This window comes from Chaetura pelagica, unplaced genomic scaffold (assembly GCF_000747805.2).
Source record: "Chaetura pelagica isolate M959 unplaced genomic scaffold, ChaPel_1.0 scaffold163, whole genome shotgun sequence".
Taxonomy (NCBI): Eukaryota; Metazoa; Chordata; class Aves; order Apodiformes; family Apodidae; genus Chaetura; species Chaetura pelagica.
Genome location: NW_009952964.1, coordinates 440,375 through 460,638, shown reverse-complemented (window position 1 = coordinate 460,638; position 20,264 = coordinate 440,375). Strand labels below are relative to the sequence as shown.

The window sequence follows — 20,264 nt, the reverse complement described above, 5'->3', positions numbered from 1 at the left end:
GTACTGCTATGGCTTAGACTTCTAGCTTTCCTGTACATGGCATGTGTATTCCTGAGGTTTCTCAGCAGTTTCTTGTTTTCTGTCTTGCCTGGAAATAGGTAAGCAGTCACTTTTCCAGTAGCTTTAACAGATTAAAAAATAAAGTCTGGAATGTTGTACTTAATTGCTTTGTGCTAAGGCACAAAAGTTAAAAATAAAAAACTGAATTCCAGAAGGAAGAAAAAATATTATTAAGACATAAGCATTTAATTTTACTCTTTCTGATTTCCTTGATTCCCTCTTTGTTAGTAAGTACAATACTGACATGTTCAGCAGTATGTCACATATATTGAATCAGAATTTTCAAGAATGATAGAAGATGAATAGTTGTGAAGAGGCCAAACAGCATAATATTTCCATTGCCTTTCAGTGAAACACTGCCTATGTTGGAAAAAATACTTTTTCTGCAGTAATTTGGTGTTTGTTTTCAGTGCTAGTTTGAATTTGATGATGGACTTTGTTTTTAATGTACTTGGGACATTAGAAGTTTTTCTTCTTTGTTCTTAGAATCTTGTTTGGATGTTTTTGTAAAATATAAGAAAATCTTGCCTGGAAAGCAGTAGACACAACTGCTTGTATTTTGTAATGCTGTAGCATCGAAATGATGTAAGTAACAACAAAAAAATTCAGGCTACAGAATTCCCTTCATCTGTGCACAAGTTGATGGGTTGTTAATTTATTTCTGTTTAGCTCAGTGGTTTTATTCCTACTTTTATGATACCTGATTGTCTTTTATAGGAAGATACTTCAGTGGAAAGCAAAGTTTCATCCAAGCCTTTAGATGAACCAGCAGCCAGCTTAATTTCATCTTCATTTGATGCTAGAGGTAAGTACTTCAGGCACAAATTATTTCCCTGTATTTTAACTGCTTACATCTGGAAAGGTAAGGTGTTCTGTGGAGCTGTTGATGTGTAAATTTAAAAAGGAATTAAACAGCAAGCTCATTGCAAAAGAAAAAAAGTCAGACAAAGGTCTGCCAGTTTCACTTACAGCTTATTCTTCTAGATTTGATCAGCAGATCCAAAATGGTATTATCTTCCTTCTCTGTTGTTTCTTTGGTATTCAACAGCAAATATTACCTTAATTACTTTCCATGTTGTTTAAGGTGAGAGAAAGTAAGGCATATTGATTATTGAAACTCCGAGTTATTTTCAGATTTTTTTTCAAGAACAAATTAAATTAAATTAATATTTTATGAGTCTTGATAAAGAGTTTTGTTTTACATAGATGGCAGTCTATAGAGTCTAGTACGTACCTAATTCTGTGGCAAATGTTATTTCTGTCAAGTCTGTTAAAGAAGGATAACTGTTGAGAACTGTGATGCAGAAATACCCCCATAGCATTTTGTGGTGGGTTGATTTTGGCTTATGGCCCAGCTGCTCTCTCACTCTCCCTCCTCAGCAGGACAGGAGGAGAAAATAAAAAGCTTGTGGGTCAAGATAAGGACAGGCAGGTTGCTCACCAGTTGCTCATTACGGGCAAAGCAGTCTAAACTTATTCATTTGTTGCCAATAAAAAGTAGAATAGGATGGTGAGAAACAAAATAAAAATTAAAATCACTTTCCCCTCACCCTCTCTTCTTCCCAGGCTCATCTGCACTCTCTCACTCCTGATTCCTCTACCTGCTTCATGCCCTGAATGGCACAGGGGGTTGCAGTCAGATCATAAATAGCTCCTCTGTACTGCTCCTTCCTCTGCAGAAGGACAGCCTTCTCCTGGGGCTGCAGTGGAATCTCTGCTTCAGCACCTGAAGTACCTTCTCCCCTTCCTTCTTCACTGACCATGGTGTCTACAGGGTTGTTGCTCTCCCATTTTTTCTTAAACCTGCACAGCGTTTTTACCCTTAAATATGTTATCATGTAGGTGCTGCCAGCATCACTGATGGGGTCAACTATGTCTGGCAGTAGGTCTCTTTTTAAGCTGACTGGGACTGGTTGTTTCTGTCTTCTCACAGAGGTTGCTCCTGCAGCCTCCCCCTGCTACCCAGACCTTGCTGTGTAAACCCATTATGCTATTTAATTGCTAAGTGAAAATTTTTCTCATTCTTGAAGAAAAAGTCAGATTTTGTTCTTTATTTGCTGTGTGTTAGATGCATTTACAAAATTAATTGTGAGCTCTTTCAAAACATTGATACGTCTGAGTGGTACTGGGTAAAATTCTTGTACAATGAGGCACGTTAGAGCATCTTTCAGCTGGCACAAATGTCTGTAAAACTGGGAAGTTTATAGAAAGTAGAAGGAACTGATGTGGCCTTGTATTTAAAGCTGTATGACTGAGTGGGGTAAATATTAAGAGACTTTTGTATATAAATATAGCAGGAGTTCATTATTTTAAAGAAAAATAGCTTAGAAAATGAGCATAGGATTATTTGTGCATAATTAGTATGACACAGTATAGATTTCCAATTAGAATTTAATTGAGCTGTATGTATGTATATAGTGCAGGACAATATATGGAGCAGTTAATGTTCTAGGAGGGTATCTGGAGAAATGAAATGTGTGTCTTATTTCAGTCCTTCCTCAGAAGCAAAATGATTCTGCATATTTTCTAGTCCATGATTAATTAATTACTGATTCTTTTGATTTTAAATACTTGAGAAGTATTTTTGAAACATCTTTGTATCTTTTTTTCCCAATGAACATTTCCATGAACACCTGCAGGTGGCTCTTCTCAGCCACATTTATCTTGGGCTATGGTACTTACACAGCCCCCAAAGAAAAGTGTGTCCTCAACGGCATCCGAAACTCTTTCCAGAGGCAAAGGAAAGCAGGATAACAAAGCAAAGGTACTTGGGAATTACCCTCTTTTAACTAATTTCTCTCACAGTGTGAATGTGTCTCTTGATGTGAGGCATTGCTATTTTTAGTTAGGCTCTGTACAGAATGAGACATGAAACATGGAATGCTTGCTTTATTTGGGTAGATTTTGAAATCTCAATAGTCCTGATACAATCCAATAACCATGCAGTGTGCTTCAAGTTAAGAGGTTTAGCAGTAGCTCTGAATTTTTAAGAGATCTTGAATTTCCCATGTCCACTTAATGTCCTAGCATGGATTGAGATGCCCTTGTACAAGTGCATTTATTTTTGTGGGTGGTATTGAAGTAAATCAGTTTCTAATTTCATACCTAATTTTTTTCAGCAGTCAGAAGTAAAAAATTATGTTAGTGAAACAGAGCTTGAAGAAGGGTCAGAAAAAAAGAAAAAAAGGAAGAAAAAGAAGAAAAAAACAAAGTCACCCACTGGTGTGGAGAAACCTCAAAATGAATCTACTACAATGCAGGAACCACCAAGGATTGAGGTACAGTGAAGAGGTTTTTGTTGTTCTTGTTGTTTTGTTGTAAGAGTATTGCAAGACAAGATATTAACACAGTTTGTACGAATCTAAGTTTAAATTCTATGTGTAGAAGATACTGGTTCAGTCCATTTCAATTGAGATGTGTGTTAGAAATTACTGGTAGAGAACAGTTGTGCCTTTTGACTTGCCATGTATTCAGTGAGTAGAGAGGAGTGCAGAAGAGACTTGGGAGCAAGTTTCAACTGATGCATCTGAGAGTCTGGATGTTGACAGGTAATATTAAAAGTCAAATTTCCTAAATTAAAAATACTCACTAGTAACTTTTGCAGAAAGCTAAGTGTACGAGGGATAGGAAGGATACTGAGTACCATAGTGTGCTGTGATTCCATGATTTTAAAGAATGTGGTACTGGTGCTACAATTCCATCCATGTCACATCTGGAAGTAATTTCAATGAAACAGAGTTGTCGCTGCTTACATTCCTGAATTGTAGAATCATAGAATGGTTTGGGTTGGAAGGGACCTTAAAGACTTTGTAATTTCAACCATCCTGCCATGAGCAGGGACATCTCCCACTAGACCAGGTTGCTCAGAGCCCCATCCAACCTGCCCTCAAATACTTCCAAGGAGGAGGCATTCACAGCTTCCGTAGGGAACATGTTCGAGCATCTCACTGCTAAATAGTTTCTTCCTAATGTCTACCCAAATCTACTTTGCTCTAGTTTTAATCCATTACTCCTTGTTCTTGTAAAAAGTGTCTCCCCAGCTTTCATGCAGACCCCTTCAGATACTGAAAGGACACTATAAGGTCTCCATGGAGCCTTCGCTTCTCCTTGCTGAATAACCCCCACTCTCAGCCTATCTTCACAGGAGAGATGCTCCAGCCCACTCATCATTTTTGTGGCCCTCTTCTGGCCTTGCTTCTGCAGCTTCATGTCCTTCTTGTCTTGGGGACTGCTGAAGAACTGAACACGGTGTTCCAGGTGGGGTCTCACGAGAGCAGTGTAGAGGGAGAGGACCACCTCCCTTGATCTGCTGGTCACACTTCTTTCTCTGCAGCCTGGTACACAGTTGGCTTTCTGGGCTGCACATGCACATTGGTGGCTCATGTTGAGCTTCTCATTCACCATCACCCCCAAGTCCTCCTCTGGGCTGTTTTTGATCCACTCTCCACCAGTCTCTGTTTGTTCTTGGGATTTCCCTGACCCCATGCTGCACTTGGCCTTGTTGAACTTCAGCTTCAATTCCATTTTTTTTTCAAATCCATGTAGCTGCAATATGCATATTAGTGTTCTATTAGTATTTTGATACTTCTGTGTCTCAAGATCACGAAAGTTTTAGGCTCTCCCACATGAGGGAATTTTTTCTTGGTCCATGGTTTAGCAGTGCTTCGCTGAAGGTGCAGTATTGTACAGCACTATGTACAGTGTTGCTTTATGTGTTTGATCTAGGGTACATAATGTTCACTTTGTGAAATGACAGCATAAAGAAGCCTTCCTAGGAGGATCCTGCTCCGTACATTTTAACACGGAGAAGAACTGTAACTAAATGTTCTTTTCAGTGCATTGTTCATTGTCCTGGACTAGTACAATAAATGTTTACAGATCTCTTTGTTAGGGAATTATGGGTAGAATCAAAGATTTGTGTGTTCTTTCCCTCATGAGAACATCCCCAAGTTTACTGTATGCTGTCATACAGTGTCTGACCTCTGAATGACCTATCTTCTAAACAGAGAATGACAGGAGTTATGGTGAATAGTAGGAAGGTAATGGGTCTGTTGGAGACAAAAATGGAAAATACTGCATAGAATCAGGGAGCAGGATACATAGATTTCACTGAATTCAGTGATGTGGATGCAGCATCTGTTGTGGCGGTGATGGACAGCTTTCAGACCCTCCTGGTTTGTTGGAAATGTTTGTGTGCTCATCAGCTCGAAGAATGGGTGAAAACACTTGTATGATGCTCTTGAAATACCAGAACATGAAAGCATTGTCCACACAACACTTCTGGGCACCCAGGATATTTATGAAGGTTCTGCAACGTTCAGCAGCTCACAGGAGCAGTATACTGGGTTACTTACTAGCTTTGTGAAAGCCAGTGTTGTAGACACTCTTAAAGAGCATAAATGGATGCATTTGATGAAGAGTAATCTTTTTGTTCCATATAAAGTGATATGCTGCAAGCTAGGTATTTTCCCTGCGGGGAACAAGATTAAAGCTGCTGTTGATAACCATGTCAGTGCTGGTACTACTGGTCAAACATGCAAACAGTGGTGATAATTATTAGGAAAATAGAAAATAAAATGGATTATGACAATACATAAATCCAGGATGTGTCCAATATAAATATAGTGTGGATTTTGTTTCCTCCACTTCTAAAACAATAGGCATATGTGAACTGAAAAAAGACAAAAGGCTCCAAAAATAATCAAAGCTATGAAGCAATTTTTGTGGGATGCAAGACTTAATAAACTAGGGCTTCAGAGTCTGTAAAAAGAAAGGCTAAATGGGAATCAGAAGTTACATAGGCCACATAATTTCTTTTTGTATTTCTTTCTCCTAAGTTTGTCCTCTAGTTCTTGTAGGTGATGAGTTAAGATGTACAAGGAGGTGTAACATCACAGCAAGTGCTAGATTTTAATTACTCATTTGCTACGGGGTATTGCAAATGGCAGAAGTTTATTTTAATTCAAGAAATGACTGGACAGATTAAAATTAAAATATAGTTGAGTGAGGGCTATTTAAATGCAAAGGTACTACCTCTGGTTTAAGAAGTGCTTAAGCTGGAAGAGTGTTTGTGAAACATTTTTTCCTTTCTTTCAGTAGTCTTTTGGCATTCTTCCAAGCTTCTTTAAAAATAATTAATTGGGTGAGGTGGGTCTGCCCTTAGGCTAGAGCCTCCTAGCTTGGACCATTTAAATGAAGTCTTCTGGGCTGCAAAAGAAGTGTTGGTGTGTTTAGTAGTACTGTATCACAACTAAAAAGGCCTTTCAGGAAGTGGAAGGAGAAGCAATTTAATGACAACCAAGCTGATGGATCAGGATCATTATAACTGAGATGGTGAATATAAGGTGACCAGCACAGAACAAGCTCCAACCTGTCTGCACTTTGTTTATCTAGAGTCTGGATAACATATTGTCTGCTGATGAAATTTATTCTTGTGTCTAAGCCTGCGTAGTCACTGAAGTATTTTATATGTTTTTTTCCATACTGTAGTGAAGAGTTATTACCCTTTTGCCTGCCCTTTTTTTTCTTTACCAGTCATGTGTTGAAGGTGGAATTGCACAGCTGGAGACTACTGGAAGAAGAAGGTTGTTGTTTGCAAGGCTGTTAAATGATTTACTTCTAATTACTTGCATCAGCTAACAGCAATAACAACCTGCTGTTCAAAGCTTTCTCTTGTAAGCTCTTTCAGCCCTGAATTAACCTCCTCACAGATCACTTAGCCATTGTAGTGCTGGTTACAGTTGTTGGCACTGCCATTGGTTTCTGAAATTTTGTACACTGAACCAAGTAACGATTAATATTTGATAAGTAGGGAGAAAACTGGAATGTACGATAACTCAGCTTTGAGAATGTGGAGTTGATAGTTCTTTTAAAAAAATTTTCTCTGATTAATTTGTTTAGGATGCTGAGGAGTTTCCTGATCTGGCAGCTGCTTCTGATAGGAGAAGCAGACTGGGATCTCAGAAATCATTTACTCCTGCTGTCTTAAAGCAGTCTGAAGTAAGTAATCTTACAACATTATGTTGGTTAAGAAAGGTTAAGAAAATAAGCAGGAAAGGACTGAAAGTTTTAAATTGAGTTGAGGTGAAATTCTCTTGATTAAATGTAACTTCTTATGATGGGCTCTGCCCATGGCAGTGTCCTTAGTTATTCTGTGGACAGTGAAGAGTTACTCACTGTATTCAGTATCAAAAGAGATGTTTTTCTGGTCTCCAAACAATGCCAAAACTCTGGGCTACTAATGTCAATATAGACACCTCTGCTGCAGATGCTTGAAGTTAGTTGCAGTGATCTCTCTTTATATAAGTTTATTTTCTTACAGGTAGTGTTGTGGTTTAATTTTGCATTTCATAAAAGTAATAATATGACACTTTCAATTTTGGCTGTTTTTGCTGTTCATTTATATAATAAAATTTCAGGGTTATCTGAGCAGTGCTTAAGTTTTTTCTCAAGTTGTGCAAGGGTGATAATTTAAGTCTAACATCAATCATAAATTCAAGCTTTTTTTTTACATAAGTGAAATGAATCCTAGAGACTTATGTGGAAATTAATTCAATATGGGAATGAATCCCAAACATAAATCACAAGAATTGTAAATATGATTGCTCTCGCAAAGCAAATAACAAGGGTGAAATTCCACATTTCTGTTTCTTTGAAGCTAGTTTTGCTGGTAGAAATTTTTGTCCTTCATTTGGTTTCATTACAAATATAGTGGTTTGGAAAAAAACAAATGAAGAAACAAACACAAACAGCCCACAAAAATCCAAACCGTTTTTTTGTTTTGAGGCATTAAATTGCATTGACAGGGAAGAATGAGCAGCAAGAGGCACAGTAATTGCTCAAACCAGTTCTGCTACAAAGAAAGTGTCATACAAATTTGAATTTCATACAAGAGAAACCTTGTAGCTTTGTAGGCATAAGTGGGATATAACCTCTCAAAGCTTACGTAAGTTGTAGAGATGTGATCATTAAGTCACCCGCATTCTTCTGTAATAAATAGTCAAAGATGAAGCTGCACTGCTGTTTTGTTTTCTTCAAAATCTGAAAAAAAAAAAAAAGAAATTATGATAAAGTAGTATGGCAGGAAATTATTGCACTTTTAGAAGTCTGCAATAAAGTGTTCCCAGAGCCTTCTCTTCTCCAGGCTGTACAGCCTCTCTGCCTTTTATCATAGTAGAGGTGTTCAATCTCTCTGATAATTTTTGTGGCCCTCCTCTGGAATTGCTTCAACAGATTCACGTCTTCCCTGTGTTGGGGACCCCAGAGCTGGATGCAGTACTCCAAGTGGGGTGTCACCAGAGCAGAGTAGCAGGGTGGAATTTGCCTCCCTCAACCTGTTGGCCACACTTCTTTTTACACAGCCCAGGATACAACTGGCTTTCTGGGCTGTGAGCACACATTGCAGGGTCATGTCCAGTTTTTCATTCACCAATACCCCCAAGCCCTTCTCCTCAGGGCTCCTTTCAATGCATTCTTCCTCCAATTAGTATTGGCGATTGCCCTAATCCAGATGCAGAGTCTTGCAGTTGGCTTTGGTGAATTTAATGAGGTTCACACAGGCCCACTCCTTAAGGCTGTCCAGGTTGCTTTGGGTGATATTACTTCCCTAAAGCATATGAACTGTACTGCTCAGCTTTGTGTCATTGACAGAGTTGTTGAGGGTGCATTCAATCCCCCTGTCTATGTTCTATTTGAATTTAAGGCCATCTTCACTTTAGCCTTTTCCATTTGTCTTTAAATTATTTTGCTTCCTCATTGTCACCTTTTATCTCTAAATTTCAAAGCTCCATCTTCCCAAAGAGCCTTTGGATAATTGGTCTCTCAAACTAGATGGAACTCCCAAGATGGATGGACTGTCAGGAAAGCAATCTTTATCTTCTGTATTAGAAAGAAAGAAGACACAGGTAAATGAATTCATATTTGAAAATAAGTTTGCAACTTAAAATGACAAAGGAAGTTAGCACATATAGATGTATATCCAGGCTTGTCTGTGATTGTATTCATACTTCGACATTCATAATTTGAGATAAGTGACAAGATCCTCTTTATTAGAAGCACTCAATGGTAGTAATTGTTAGCCACCGTTTGTGATGCAGTGTTTAGGGAAAAGTACTAGGTTTTCATTAATGTCTGTGAGTTTCAAGTATCATTAATGTTTTTCACCTGTCTTATTTGATCATGGCATAAATCCAGTCCATACTGATTGTCTTGAGTAGTTGGGAACCTCTTAGCTTGAGGAAAGGAGAAGAAATATGGAGGAACAATGAAGTCAATAAGTACTGCCATGTTGGTGAGTAGGTTCTGGCATAGCTCTGATGCAAATGAGATCCTAGGTTCAAAAGAAGCAGGTCATGTTCCTTAACCCAACTGTAACAAAGCTGTAATTAATTGATCCTCCAGGGTAAGACTTCTGAAAGTACAAAGACCCGTGAGTCGTTTCCTTAGCGTGTTCTGCCATCATAGTTTGCCCCTTCATAGTCTTTGCTGGACTATTCATTTGTAGTATTTTTATATTCTGAATCATTTAATGTGGTGCCAAGTATGGGACATCACTTTGCCTTCACATCAAAACAGACAGAAAGATTATTGCTTATGAGGAGATAGTGCTTAAGGATAATTACCTCCCTTTTTAATAAGGCATTGACAATCATGATATCTGTGTATTGCAGTCATATACCCTGGAAGATTCAGAGTAGTTTTTCGGTACTTGTAACAAAACTTTCAATTCTAGAAGACTTTTTTCTTTTTCAGAGATAGGTGGCAGTCTGATCAAAGTGGGAGCCTGACATAAAGCACCTCGTTTATTAAAGACTTCATAGATTTATGCTTTATTCCCCAAACTATTTGAAAGTTATTTGAACTGTTTCTGATTTTTTATTTTCCACAGGAAAGTTGATTTAATTTAAAGACCAAAATACTTTAATTGAATTAAGTTAAAAATTTAAAGGATCGTGGATGAAGATGTTGAGTGTATTATACACCATACAAAATAAAGTCTTTACGTTCTGACTTGAAGAGCATTACTAATTGGTGCTGAATTTGTTCAGAAAACATCCAAAATAAAGTTTTTACATCCTGACTTTAAGAGCATTACTAATTGATGCTGAATTTGTTCAGGAAACATCCAGGAACAGTGGTAAGAAGAGTCAAATTCCTGTGCAGTTGGATTTGGGTGGCATGCTTGCAGTTCTGGAGCAGAAACAGCAAACAGAGAAGTCAAAACAGTCTTCTAAACCTGTGGTATTTTCAGGTATTGGTTACAATGATAATTCCTTTCTTCCAACTTGAGTTCTTTTTAAATAATAAAACTTTAAATGTGTACCAATTTCCAGTCTGTAATCATCTGTGAATATGGAGGCAGGAGCACTGTTCTCAAGATTCAAGAGAAGATGAAAGTTCTTTAAAAAAAAAAATACTGAAAAGCATGGCAGTCTGAGTTGTTTGGAGGAACACTTGGGAAAAAGAAAAAATTTCAGGACAATGAATTGTAAATGAGTACCTTTTATAAATATAAATTACTGAAATTTAGCTTAGATGAAAATACTAATGTTTGTAGAGGCTTTTGCTTTGTGTTAAAAGCCTGTGTTACTCTGGTGTGAACCTGCGGCAAGCAGCTTCATGGTAACAAAGGCTTTCTTAAGCTCTGCTGATGCTAGAAGTCCTAGAGCTGTAACTTGAGTGAAAAAGCTCATTCAGGGCTACACAAGGGTCATATATGAGTGTCAATCAGCCGAAGCCAGTGGGTGAGTTCTGCCATGCTTTGTAATTGTGAAATAACTACTGTTAATGAAATCCTAGGTTTTGGTGGATTGGACACTTTCAGACCTTGTGGATGCATAACCAGCAGGCAGAAGCAAATATCAGTGTCATTTTCATTGTAGGCCAAAATTTAGCCTTGGCTATGTTAATGCAGTATATTTTGCAAAGGGGAAACTATGTTTGCTGGAATTTAATGATGATAAAATTTCTCTCCTTATTTCATTCAAAATATTTAAATAATTATTTTTGAAAGAGAGTTAATCACAATATAATTAATCTCACAATGTGTACAGTGATAGTTGAGCTTTTCAAGCATTTATGAGATTTTCTTTCACTTACCGAGAAAACTTTTAACATGCTTTTTAAAATTCTTTTCATAGAATCATAGAAGCATTCAGGTTTTAAAAGACCCTGGGGATCACCAAGTCCAACCATCATCCCTACTCTACAAAGTTCTCCCCTAAGCCATATCCACCAACACTGCATCCAAACAACCCTTAAACACATCCAGGGATGGTCACTCAACCACCTCCCTGGCCAGCCTATTCCAGTGTCTAACCACTCTCTGTGAAGAAATTTTTCCTAATGTCCAGTCTGAACTTACCCTGTTGCAGCCTGAAGCCGTTCCCTCTTGTTCTGTCGCTAATTACCTGTGAGAAGAGACCAGCACCAACCTCTCTACAGTGACCTTTCAAGTAGTTGTAGAGACTGATGAGGTCTCCCCTCAGCCTGCTCTTCCTCAAACTAAACATTCCCAGCTCCTTCAAGTGTTCTTCATAAGATTTTTTCTCTAGGCCCTCCTCTGTACTCATTCCAGCACCTCAGTATCTCTCTTGAATTGAGGTGCCTAAAACTGGATGCTGCAATTTTTTTTATTTATTTTTTTTTCCCTGCAATTATGGTTTGTTTTTCATTTGAGTCAGTCAAACTCAATCCTGCAGAGGACTGATAAGTTTTAGCTGGCTAATAACCAGTTTTGTTTGTATAAAATTGTACAATTGGCAACTAGATGATGGAGCACAGAAGTATGGATCACAATACCTGTTTTCTAATATTAAATTGCCTGTGTCTGATTCTGCCGCAGAAGAGAAATATCACGTTCATATCCCGGAAGTATAACAGGTGTTACCTCTGCGCTTTTTTTTTTTTTCCCTTTTTTTTTTTTGCTTTTTTTTTTACATTCAGTGCACCCATTAAATTGGTGTTTTCCAAAATGTAACTTAGTTTGTGAAGTGTCATTGTGCTGACCTCTGTAACCAGAACAGAAGCACATTGAGCAAGAAGGGCTCTAAGGAGTGTGACTGCAGACAGTTATTTCATTTAATGTACTACTTCATTTGGTAAATAACGTATGGATGGTGCAGCATAGTAAAGCAGTAGTTATTTCAATTTATATTACATTTTGAAAATATGTCAACTGTGCAAAACAGCACACTGATAAATCAAGCCATGAAGTTCAGGAATGTGAGAATGCTGTGAAATTGAAATGAAAAGGTGATGCACACAATGAAGGAAATACCACATGTCTGCAGGATGTATGTGTATGTATTTCTTCAAATCCAGCTTCAGTTCTTGTAGCCACCTCTGCTAGCTTACTTCACAGTATGCTTGGCAGTGTTCTCAGATTGCCATTGTTACACAGAGAAAAAGTAAAGTTGCAGTGTAGCAATTTAAGGAAGGAAACTGTTTATGCTAATAGTACCTTAGTGGTGTTGGAGAATCAGCATATAATACTTTGGAAGCAGTAAATTAATATGGTTTAAGAAAAGCCACAAGAAGCTTTGGGTGGTTTTTAGAAAAATATTCCACTGATACTTAAGTCATCCTCTTCATTGACTTGCTAATGTAACCTTGTTTATATTGCAGGAAACTGAAGCTTCACTAAGCGCTCTCACATGATACAGCCATTTCTACTGATACCACTTGAAAAAAAAGGGTAGTTTTTGGGATGTGATGTGATGTAACAGGTCCAGGTTCAGTGACTTGGCCAGTCATTTTAAGCTTTTATTCTGTGAAGCCTCTCAACAATGCCAATAAAGTAGACAGCTCCAGAGACCTATGCTGGCTAAGCAATAGAGACTTAGCTGTAGCTTTGAATTACTGATTTCTCACCTACAAATGAACTTCATCCAGCTTCATTAACGTGTAACAAATAGTAGGAGTAAATGGTCCAGATTATTTACAGCAATTAAATCTAAAATCTGCAATACTGCCACTCAGGATTTATCTTATCGCAGTACAGAATCTGCAGCAGATGAAGTACCATTGCCGAGAAACGTGGACATTCTTGAAGGTTTAGCAAATTAGCATGGTGTGGTGTTGAAGGTAGCATGGAATACACTGTTGTGCCTTTGAGACTTCAGGGTCAGAGCTTGTAATTCTAGTTGTATCTTAAAAGACATGTCAATGTTTTTGGTTTAATAACATTGTTTAATGACATGGGATTACATATAAATATTCTTAATAGCAACACCACAGAAATTTAGTATGTGTACACTAGTCCTAATCCAGTCATTAAACTTGCATTGGATTCTAGTTCTATTTGTCTGATGTAGACTGTTTTGTTGTTATTTTTTTTAATCTCAGTTGGTGGTGCCATACCTTTGCTTTCTAAGGAACCTGCTGCAGCCACAAAAAGTCACCGGTTAAACCAAGGAAAGATGCCTCATAACCCTTTGGATTCCAGTGCTCCTTTGGTAAAGAAAGGGAAGCAGAGAGAAGTCCCTAAGGCAAAGAGACCAACACCTCTTAAAAAGGTGCTCATATTTTTACCTTAACTAGTACAGTGTAGGCTGATGCAACTTCAGTATTACTCTCTGAATCTATTAAAACATCTGGTATGCAGATCTGCATCTCAGCATCTGCTTGGCTAAAATCAATTTTAGCTTTCCTTGGTTTAAAAAAGGGGACGCGGGAGCCTGGGATGACAGGGTAGTCTTGCTGAATGGCCTATAAGTATTCCCCCAAAAATATATTTTCTCACTTATATCACTTAATGGCTGAAGAAGTGCCACTACAAAAGTGTCCACACATTATTGGTACAGGGGGACATCAAAAAAAGTCTTTGGACAAGATATGCTTATTTGCAGGACTGGGGAGAATGGATTGAACACAGTAGTGATAGTAGGTAGTATTTTTTGATGCTTCTATGCTCTTCCAAGTCAGAACTTCACTCAGCTCTTCAGCAACTAGTGTTAGATCCTCCTGGCAGTTTCTCTTGGGTCTTACCTCTTTGCCCACTCACATTGCTTCCTGTCATGTCTTCTGTACAGAGGATTTTGAGATACCACTCCATCACTACTTTTTGTTCTAGAACAATTCTTAAGGAGATAGAGAAGGTAGTTTAGAAGTCATTCTGTACTACTTAATTGAATTTGAGAAGTGTACAATAAAAATAACATGTAACAGACTCTGGGGAGTGATACTTAGAGGACTCTTCTGGCTGTTATGTCTTCATGCCATCTGTTTTCCACAGTAGGTCTGAGAAAAGAAAAGACTGCTTTGTCTGTGTACTATCTGTATTCTGAGTATGGTAGAGTGCTTATTTTTGTTCTTTGTTCATCTTTGACAAATGCCCATGGTGAAATTTACTTGTGCAATTAGATACTGTGGTGTAATTAATTACAGATTTTGGGTAGATTAGCTGAGCTAGCGGTCATAGTAACTGCTTCTTAGCAGCTATGAAAACAGAGAAGGAAGATGAGTTTTAGGAAACTGATTATTGCTTTAACAATGGTAGCATGCTTGGATCCACCATATGTCCTAACTTCCCCCTTCCTACTTCCCCTCCCCACTTCCTCCTTCCCACTTCTCCCTTCCCTCTTCCCCCTTACCCTTTCATGTCCTATATGGGTTAGCTAGCCATGGTAATTTCTTCTCTTTTTCTTCAACCAACAAATTCAGAAACAACAACCTATTAGAGTGATTTTTATCAAGGGAATAAGAGTGAAGAGTTATTGTGTCTGTGTACAGATAAATATATATATGTGTGTGTGTATGTATCTACTTGTGTGTTTGGTTGTATTGCTACAAATTAGCAGTCTGAAGAAGAAATACAAAAAGGTTGACTTTTTCACCTGCTACTCTGTATTAAAGCAAATTATTTCTTTAACTTTTGTTTTGCCCTTGTAGTTGACCCCTAGTAATTATTTTGTCCATCATGACACTGGTAATCAAGGTTAAAAGTATTTTTCTTTGTAGATTATATATATATATATAGATCATTCTGAAAGAAAGAGAGCAAAGAAAACAGCAACACCTGCTAGAACAGACAGCAGTACCAAAAAATGAAGAAAATACTTGTCAGTCTGCAGAAAATACTACAGAAGATGAAACGCTTCTACAGGATACTCAAGCAGGTATCTTTGAAGGGACGTCTACAATACAGTACGTAGATGATGATTTGGGAGTACTTTCAAAAATGTGTATTGAATACTACCAAATGAAAGAAGTAACTTCGGGATCTTCTCAGATTCAGCTTGGGCTTATCTAGAGTTTAAAGTGTGCCAAAGCTGATAATCAATGTATTTGAGGGATTCTGATTACTGTTCCACACGTTTATGCCTGCTGGGTCCTGGTGAGAATCCCTGCATCTCTCTCGCAATCTGTTCAAGAAGAAGTACAACAATAAAACCTAAGAGATAAAGAATGTATTATATTTTCCCCTACTGCCACAGACTGTTGAAATACTGAAGAAATTACTCTTCAGGAGATACTTGACAAGTTATTCTCTTCACAGTGCTTTTTAGTCTGTCTTTCTATTGAAATACCTTTATTTACATTTTCCAGTAACACAAGTTGCTGAAGGGTTTCCGGAGAACACAGGGATCAGCGAATCTACAGAAGGTTCTATTACTTCAAAGCAGCCGACCTCCAGTCTTCCAAAAATCCATAGTAGGAATTTTAGAGAGTAAGTATTGATTGTATTGATACATGTTTTTTCACAGTACCACCGATACAGCATTTTTCAAACAAGATACTTGCATTCTGTGCAAGACTTAACTGTAGTTTAGACTGAAGACTTAATTGTAGTTTAGGCTGAAGGTTTTAGGGTTTTTTCTCAGTTTTTTTGTAAGCTGGCACAGCAAAATAATACTCAGAGAAATAGTCTATACATTGTTGTAATTCTTATTTCAAAATATTTTTCTTAGTGGAAAAAATAAATAACTTAATTTGAGGCTAAGGAAGGAAAAGGAGCTGCTGTTGAAGTACCTTATTTTAAATAAGTGTAGTACAGGCTTAATGTTTAAGAAAAAGAGTAGTACACCTTACTTAGTCTGTACTTTGGTTTTCCACTGCCAGACCAAAAGGCAAGTATGTAAAGAATGTGACTAGCCAGATGACACTTTCATACTGTGGCTGGGCAGAGAAGTAGAGGGGAGATTTATGGGTGATTATGTACAAACATGTTCAGTTTTGTTTAAACAGATAGGTATGCATATTTCCTTATAAAAGAAGAAATAGTCATTACTATATGTGAAGAGGTGAAGAGATCCAGTCATGACAGTTACTTTAGGTAAACTGTTTTAACTTTGTTTTCCTCCCATAAAGGCACCACTGGCCTTTTTGCAGTTCATATTATAGTAAAGGTTAACATTGATACAGACATTCTTTATCTTCTTCATGCCATGTGTTAGCTCTAATTTAACTTTGAATTGCATTAAAAATGACTTATGTCCATATAACACTGTGTTACTGAAAGCATGGTTTGGATTGAATATGTACGGGGCAACCTGTCAAAGGAAGTAAAGCATTGAGCAAAGCTTGAAATATCTTTAGATTTTCAGTGTCTAGTATACTTGTATTTGAGACTTAGTGAGAGCAACTGGAAATAGTAGACGAAAACTCTTGTAATTTAAATAAAACTTTTAAGATAACTGTATCTCTAGTATCCAGATCTTGTGGTCTCTTCTCATAATGTTATGTGAATTTGCCACGTGGTATCTTTCTGTTGACTGTGCAGTTGAGATTTGAGATTTTTTTTTTCTCTTTAAGACCTGAACAGTTCTTTGTGTTAAAAATTGGGTGGGTGGCTAAATAATTTAGAACCGTGACCTTTCCAAGGGAATACTAGAAGGTTGAGGTACATCCATTTTTATCTTTATCCTATGATAAGTATATTGTAGTATTGATAAGTGAAATAGGATGACAGACAAAAAATATGAACCAGGGGAAGACGAATTTATTCAAATTTCCATCTTTGTTATAAGTAGGCTTGTATTTGTAGAAATAGAGTTGTATATTTTGGTTGCTGTACTTATATTATATAGGTTAAAATAAATGCCTTCAGGAAATAGCTTCAATAGAAAAACATGTATAAATATTTATTGGTAGGTTTATGGTATGTATGTATATGTATATCTATTTTTAGTATAGTTTGATGGGGGCCAGATACTACAAGTAACAAAATTTTGTGTAAGTTCTCAGCAGCTGAAAAAGAAATCTTCTGTAGATTTTTCTTTTCATGTATGTAAGTGTGTTTGCAATGGAGATTGAAAAAAAAGACACATAATAGAGGTAAACTATGTATTTTATATATTACATATTAGTGTCACATACTTGTAATTGTAGGGATTTTAACACTGAATCGATTTATTTATTCCAGGTATTGCAGCCAGGTACTTAGTAAAGAAGTTGACAGTTGTGTGACAGATCTGTTAAAAGAACTGGTGCGCTTCCAAGATCGCTTATATCAGAAAGACCCGGTAAAGGCCAAGATAAAACGCCGGCTTGTTATGGGTCTTAGAGAAGTTCTGAAACACCTGAAGCTGAAAAAACTTAAATGTGTCATCATCTCACCTAACTGTGAAAAGATTCAGTCAAAGGGTAAATATGTTTAATAATACATATATGTTCATTTAATAAAAGAAGTAGGAAAAAACAGAACATGTTTGAGTAGCCTTTGAAATCTAGTCATAAAAAGATGCCTGCCTTCAAATTTTTACTGCTCTGTGGCTGAAGTGTGAGCTGGGCCAAGACTATGGGATGGCGGAAGTCTGAAACTAGGATCTCTTTGCAGTGCAGCTGCATGAAAGATTGCACTGGCAAAGCTGAGAAGAGACAAAGGTTAATGATGCCAGCTGTGCCACCACAAGAAATCTTGCTATGTATCAGTTTCTTTTAGGTAACAGACTGACAATAAGTTGTCCGTGATTCTTTAAAACTTGTTTAAGTATTGTCATTACCTTCTTTTAACTTCTAATCATCTCTTAGCAGCTATGTTGTATTTTTACTACTAGATTAGACTATACTACATAAAAAACAAAATACAGAATAGTAGCCATTTAAGGACACTGCTAATTAGGAAAAACATGTCAAATTCTCCTCTTACAATGGACATCTAACACTATTATTGAGATCCATGTCAATATTTTCCCTGTGTAATGCATGTAATTTCAGAATGCACCTGTAATCTTGGGGTATTTTTTGCCATCTTTTAACAGTACCATCTTTTAGTTATCATCAGCTTGAATAGTGTAAATCTTTGTTAATTCTGTGTCCTCTCCAGGTGGGTTGGATGAGACTCTACACAACATTATCAACTGTGCCTGTGAACAGAATATCCCATTTGTTTTTGCCCTTAATCGCAAGGCCCTGGGCCGCTGTTTGAACAAAGCAGTGCCTGTGAGCGTAGTGGGGGTTTTTAGTTATGATGGAGCTCAGGTAAGCTGAAATATGTAGGCTCCTGGTTTTGATTTTTACTTTTTACCTGTAAGGCAGGAAGAAAAAATACTCTGACTTTAAGGTTTTGTTTGTTTTGCTTTTGCACACTTACATTCTTGGTCCCAGGCTTATATAAAAACTGACTTTAGAATTATAGCCACTCAGCACTTTTCAAAAACATAGTTTGTCTATCTATTCCTGACATCCTCTCCATCTGTATCTCTTTCCAAAATGTTTTTTTCTAAGAGAATTGGTGTTTCCATAAATGCTTATAAATTGTTTGGGTTTTGTGTCTTTATACATACTTAGCAGCTCCTTTTCCATATGAACATACATGTTCTGAATAAGGAATATTCTTTACAGATGGAGATTTTAATTCATGGAAATGTTGAAATTTCCTGTAGGATTTAAGCTCTCCTAATATTTTGTATTACCATAGGATCATTTTCATAGGATGGTACAACTGACAACAGAGGCCAGGAAGGCCTACAAAGATATGATAGCAGCTTTAGAGAAAGAAGCTGAAGGAGGACTAAGAGAAAGCCAACCCAGTATCTTAACCACTGACTATGAAAAAAATGGCTTCTCAGAAATGGGTAAAATGTCTTCCAAGCACTGTGATGAGGATGTACCAAATTATAGTAAGTATTTACTCACTTGTTTTTTGGTTGATTGCAAAACATTCTACAGTTTTTCCATTCTCAATGAAACAGATGACACCTGACATATTAGTGATTAATAAGGGGGGAAACAACACTTTTCTGTTATTTCTCCCTGCTCCTCTAATTTTAAAAACCTGAGGTGAGCTTTTGCTGAGAAAGTCTTACATAAAGTTCCTCTCTGAAATCCACTGATGGCAGGTGGTACTCATTGCTTTGTCCACTGAGGTTTGACAGATTTCCTTATTATTCCTGTTTGTTAAAAAATTACCCAAGTTTTCTTCTAGAAGTTTATCGTCTGTAACTATGGCAGACTTAAGTTTTGTATTCAAGTCTGTTGGAGATACATCTTCTCGTCCATAAGTATTCTAGTTTTGTAAAGGCCTTCCGCTTCTAGAAACATATTCTTCCAGCTCCACTCGTACAATCACCAGACAACAACAGTCACAGATACTCTATGAAACTTTTGAAAAATTCAATTTTTTTAAAGTTGGATCCACCTTCAGGGTTAGTCTTACTTGAGTAGGGTTTGGATGTAAGTACCTCAGTGGATCCAGTCAGTCCTGAAGTATTCTTCATGCATCATCTGATGTTGCATGGTGTACACACCAACATGTTCATGTGCCAATTTATCTCAGCATTTACTTTGAGGAGGAAGTAGAGAATTGCTGTCACCTTTTATTTTAAGTTTTTCCTTAAGTATTATACAGTAACCTATTTGTTGGGGTTTATTTTTGTGTTTTCTCTTTTAATTCTAATATTTCCTAGTTAAAATCTGGAAGAGAAAACTTGAAGAGGAGTATAACCCATATGCACTGGAACTGGAAAAGAATGCCACTGCTGACACGGTGATTACTAATTAAGAAGAGCATCAGTAAATCCAGATCCAATACTTCTGGGCTTCAATTTTTCTTTTTAATTTTTTTTTTAGACCTCTAGTAAGAGGGTAGCAAAACAAAATAATTTAAAGAAATATCTGAACTCAGCTAGGTAAATTGTTCTGGGTTTCTTTAAGCAAAATACACACTGGAGCACATGAGGCAGTGGCTGATGCTTTTATGTTCTGTGTATTTGGGTGATCACATAGCAGATGACAACAGCAATTTGTTTTAGCCCCAAACCACT

The 20,264-nt window shown here is 37.2% G+C and overlaps 1 protein-coding gene across 1 annotated transcript; it reads left to right on the top strand.

Annotated features, from left to right (window-relative positions):
* Positions 1-2,731: 2,731 nt before the first annotated feature.
* Positions 2,732-20,002, top strand: SECISBP2 (SECIS binding protein 2). The gene is made up of 11 exons (XM_009995693.1): positions 2,732-2,824; positions 3,291-3,338; positions 6,961-7,059; positions 10,177-10,309; positions 13,405-13,574; positions 14,950-14,986; positions 15,607-15,727; positions 17,423-17,643; positions 18,326-18,480; positions 18,920-19,121; positions 19,908-20,002. Exons 1-11 carry the CDS (start codon positions 2,732-2,734, stop codon positions 20,000-20,002), a joined length of 1,374 nt encoding a protein of 457 aa, XP_009993995.1.
* The last annotated feature ends 262 nt before the right edge of the window (positions 20,003-20,264 follow it).

Coding starts and splice junctions, on each gene's coding strand:
- SECISBP2 (XM_009995693.1), top strand. CDS start 2,732: ATGGTACTTACACAGCCCCCAAAGAAAAGTGTGTCCTCAACGGCATCC. Junction 3,339..6,960: donor AGGAACCACCAAGGATTGAG/GTACAGTGAAGA, acceptor TAATTTGTTTAG/GATGCTGAGGAGTTTCCTGA. Junction 13,575..14,949: donor GACCAACACCTCTTAAAAAG/GTGCTCATATTT, acceptor TTGCCCTTGTAG/TTGACCCCTAGTAATTATTT.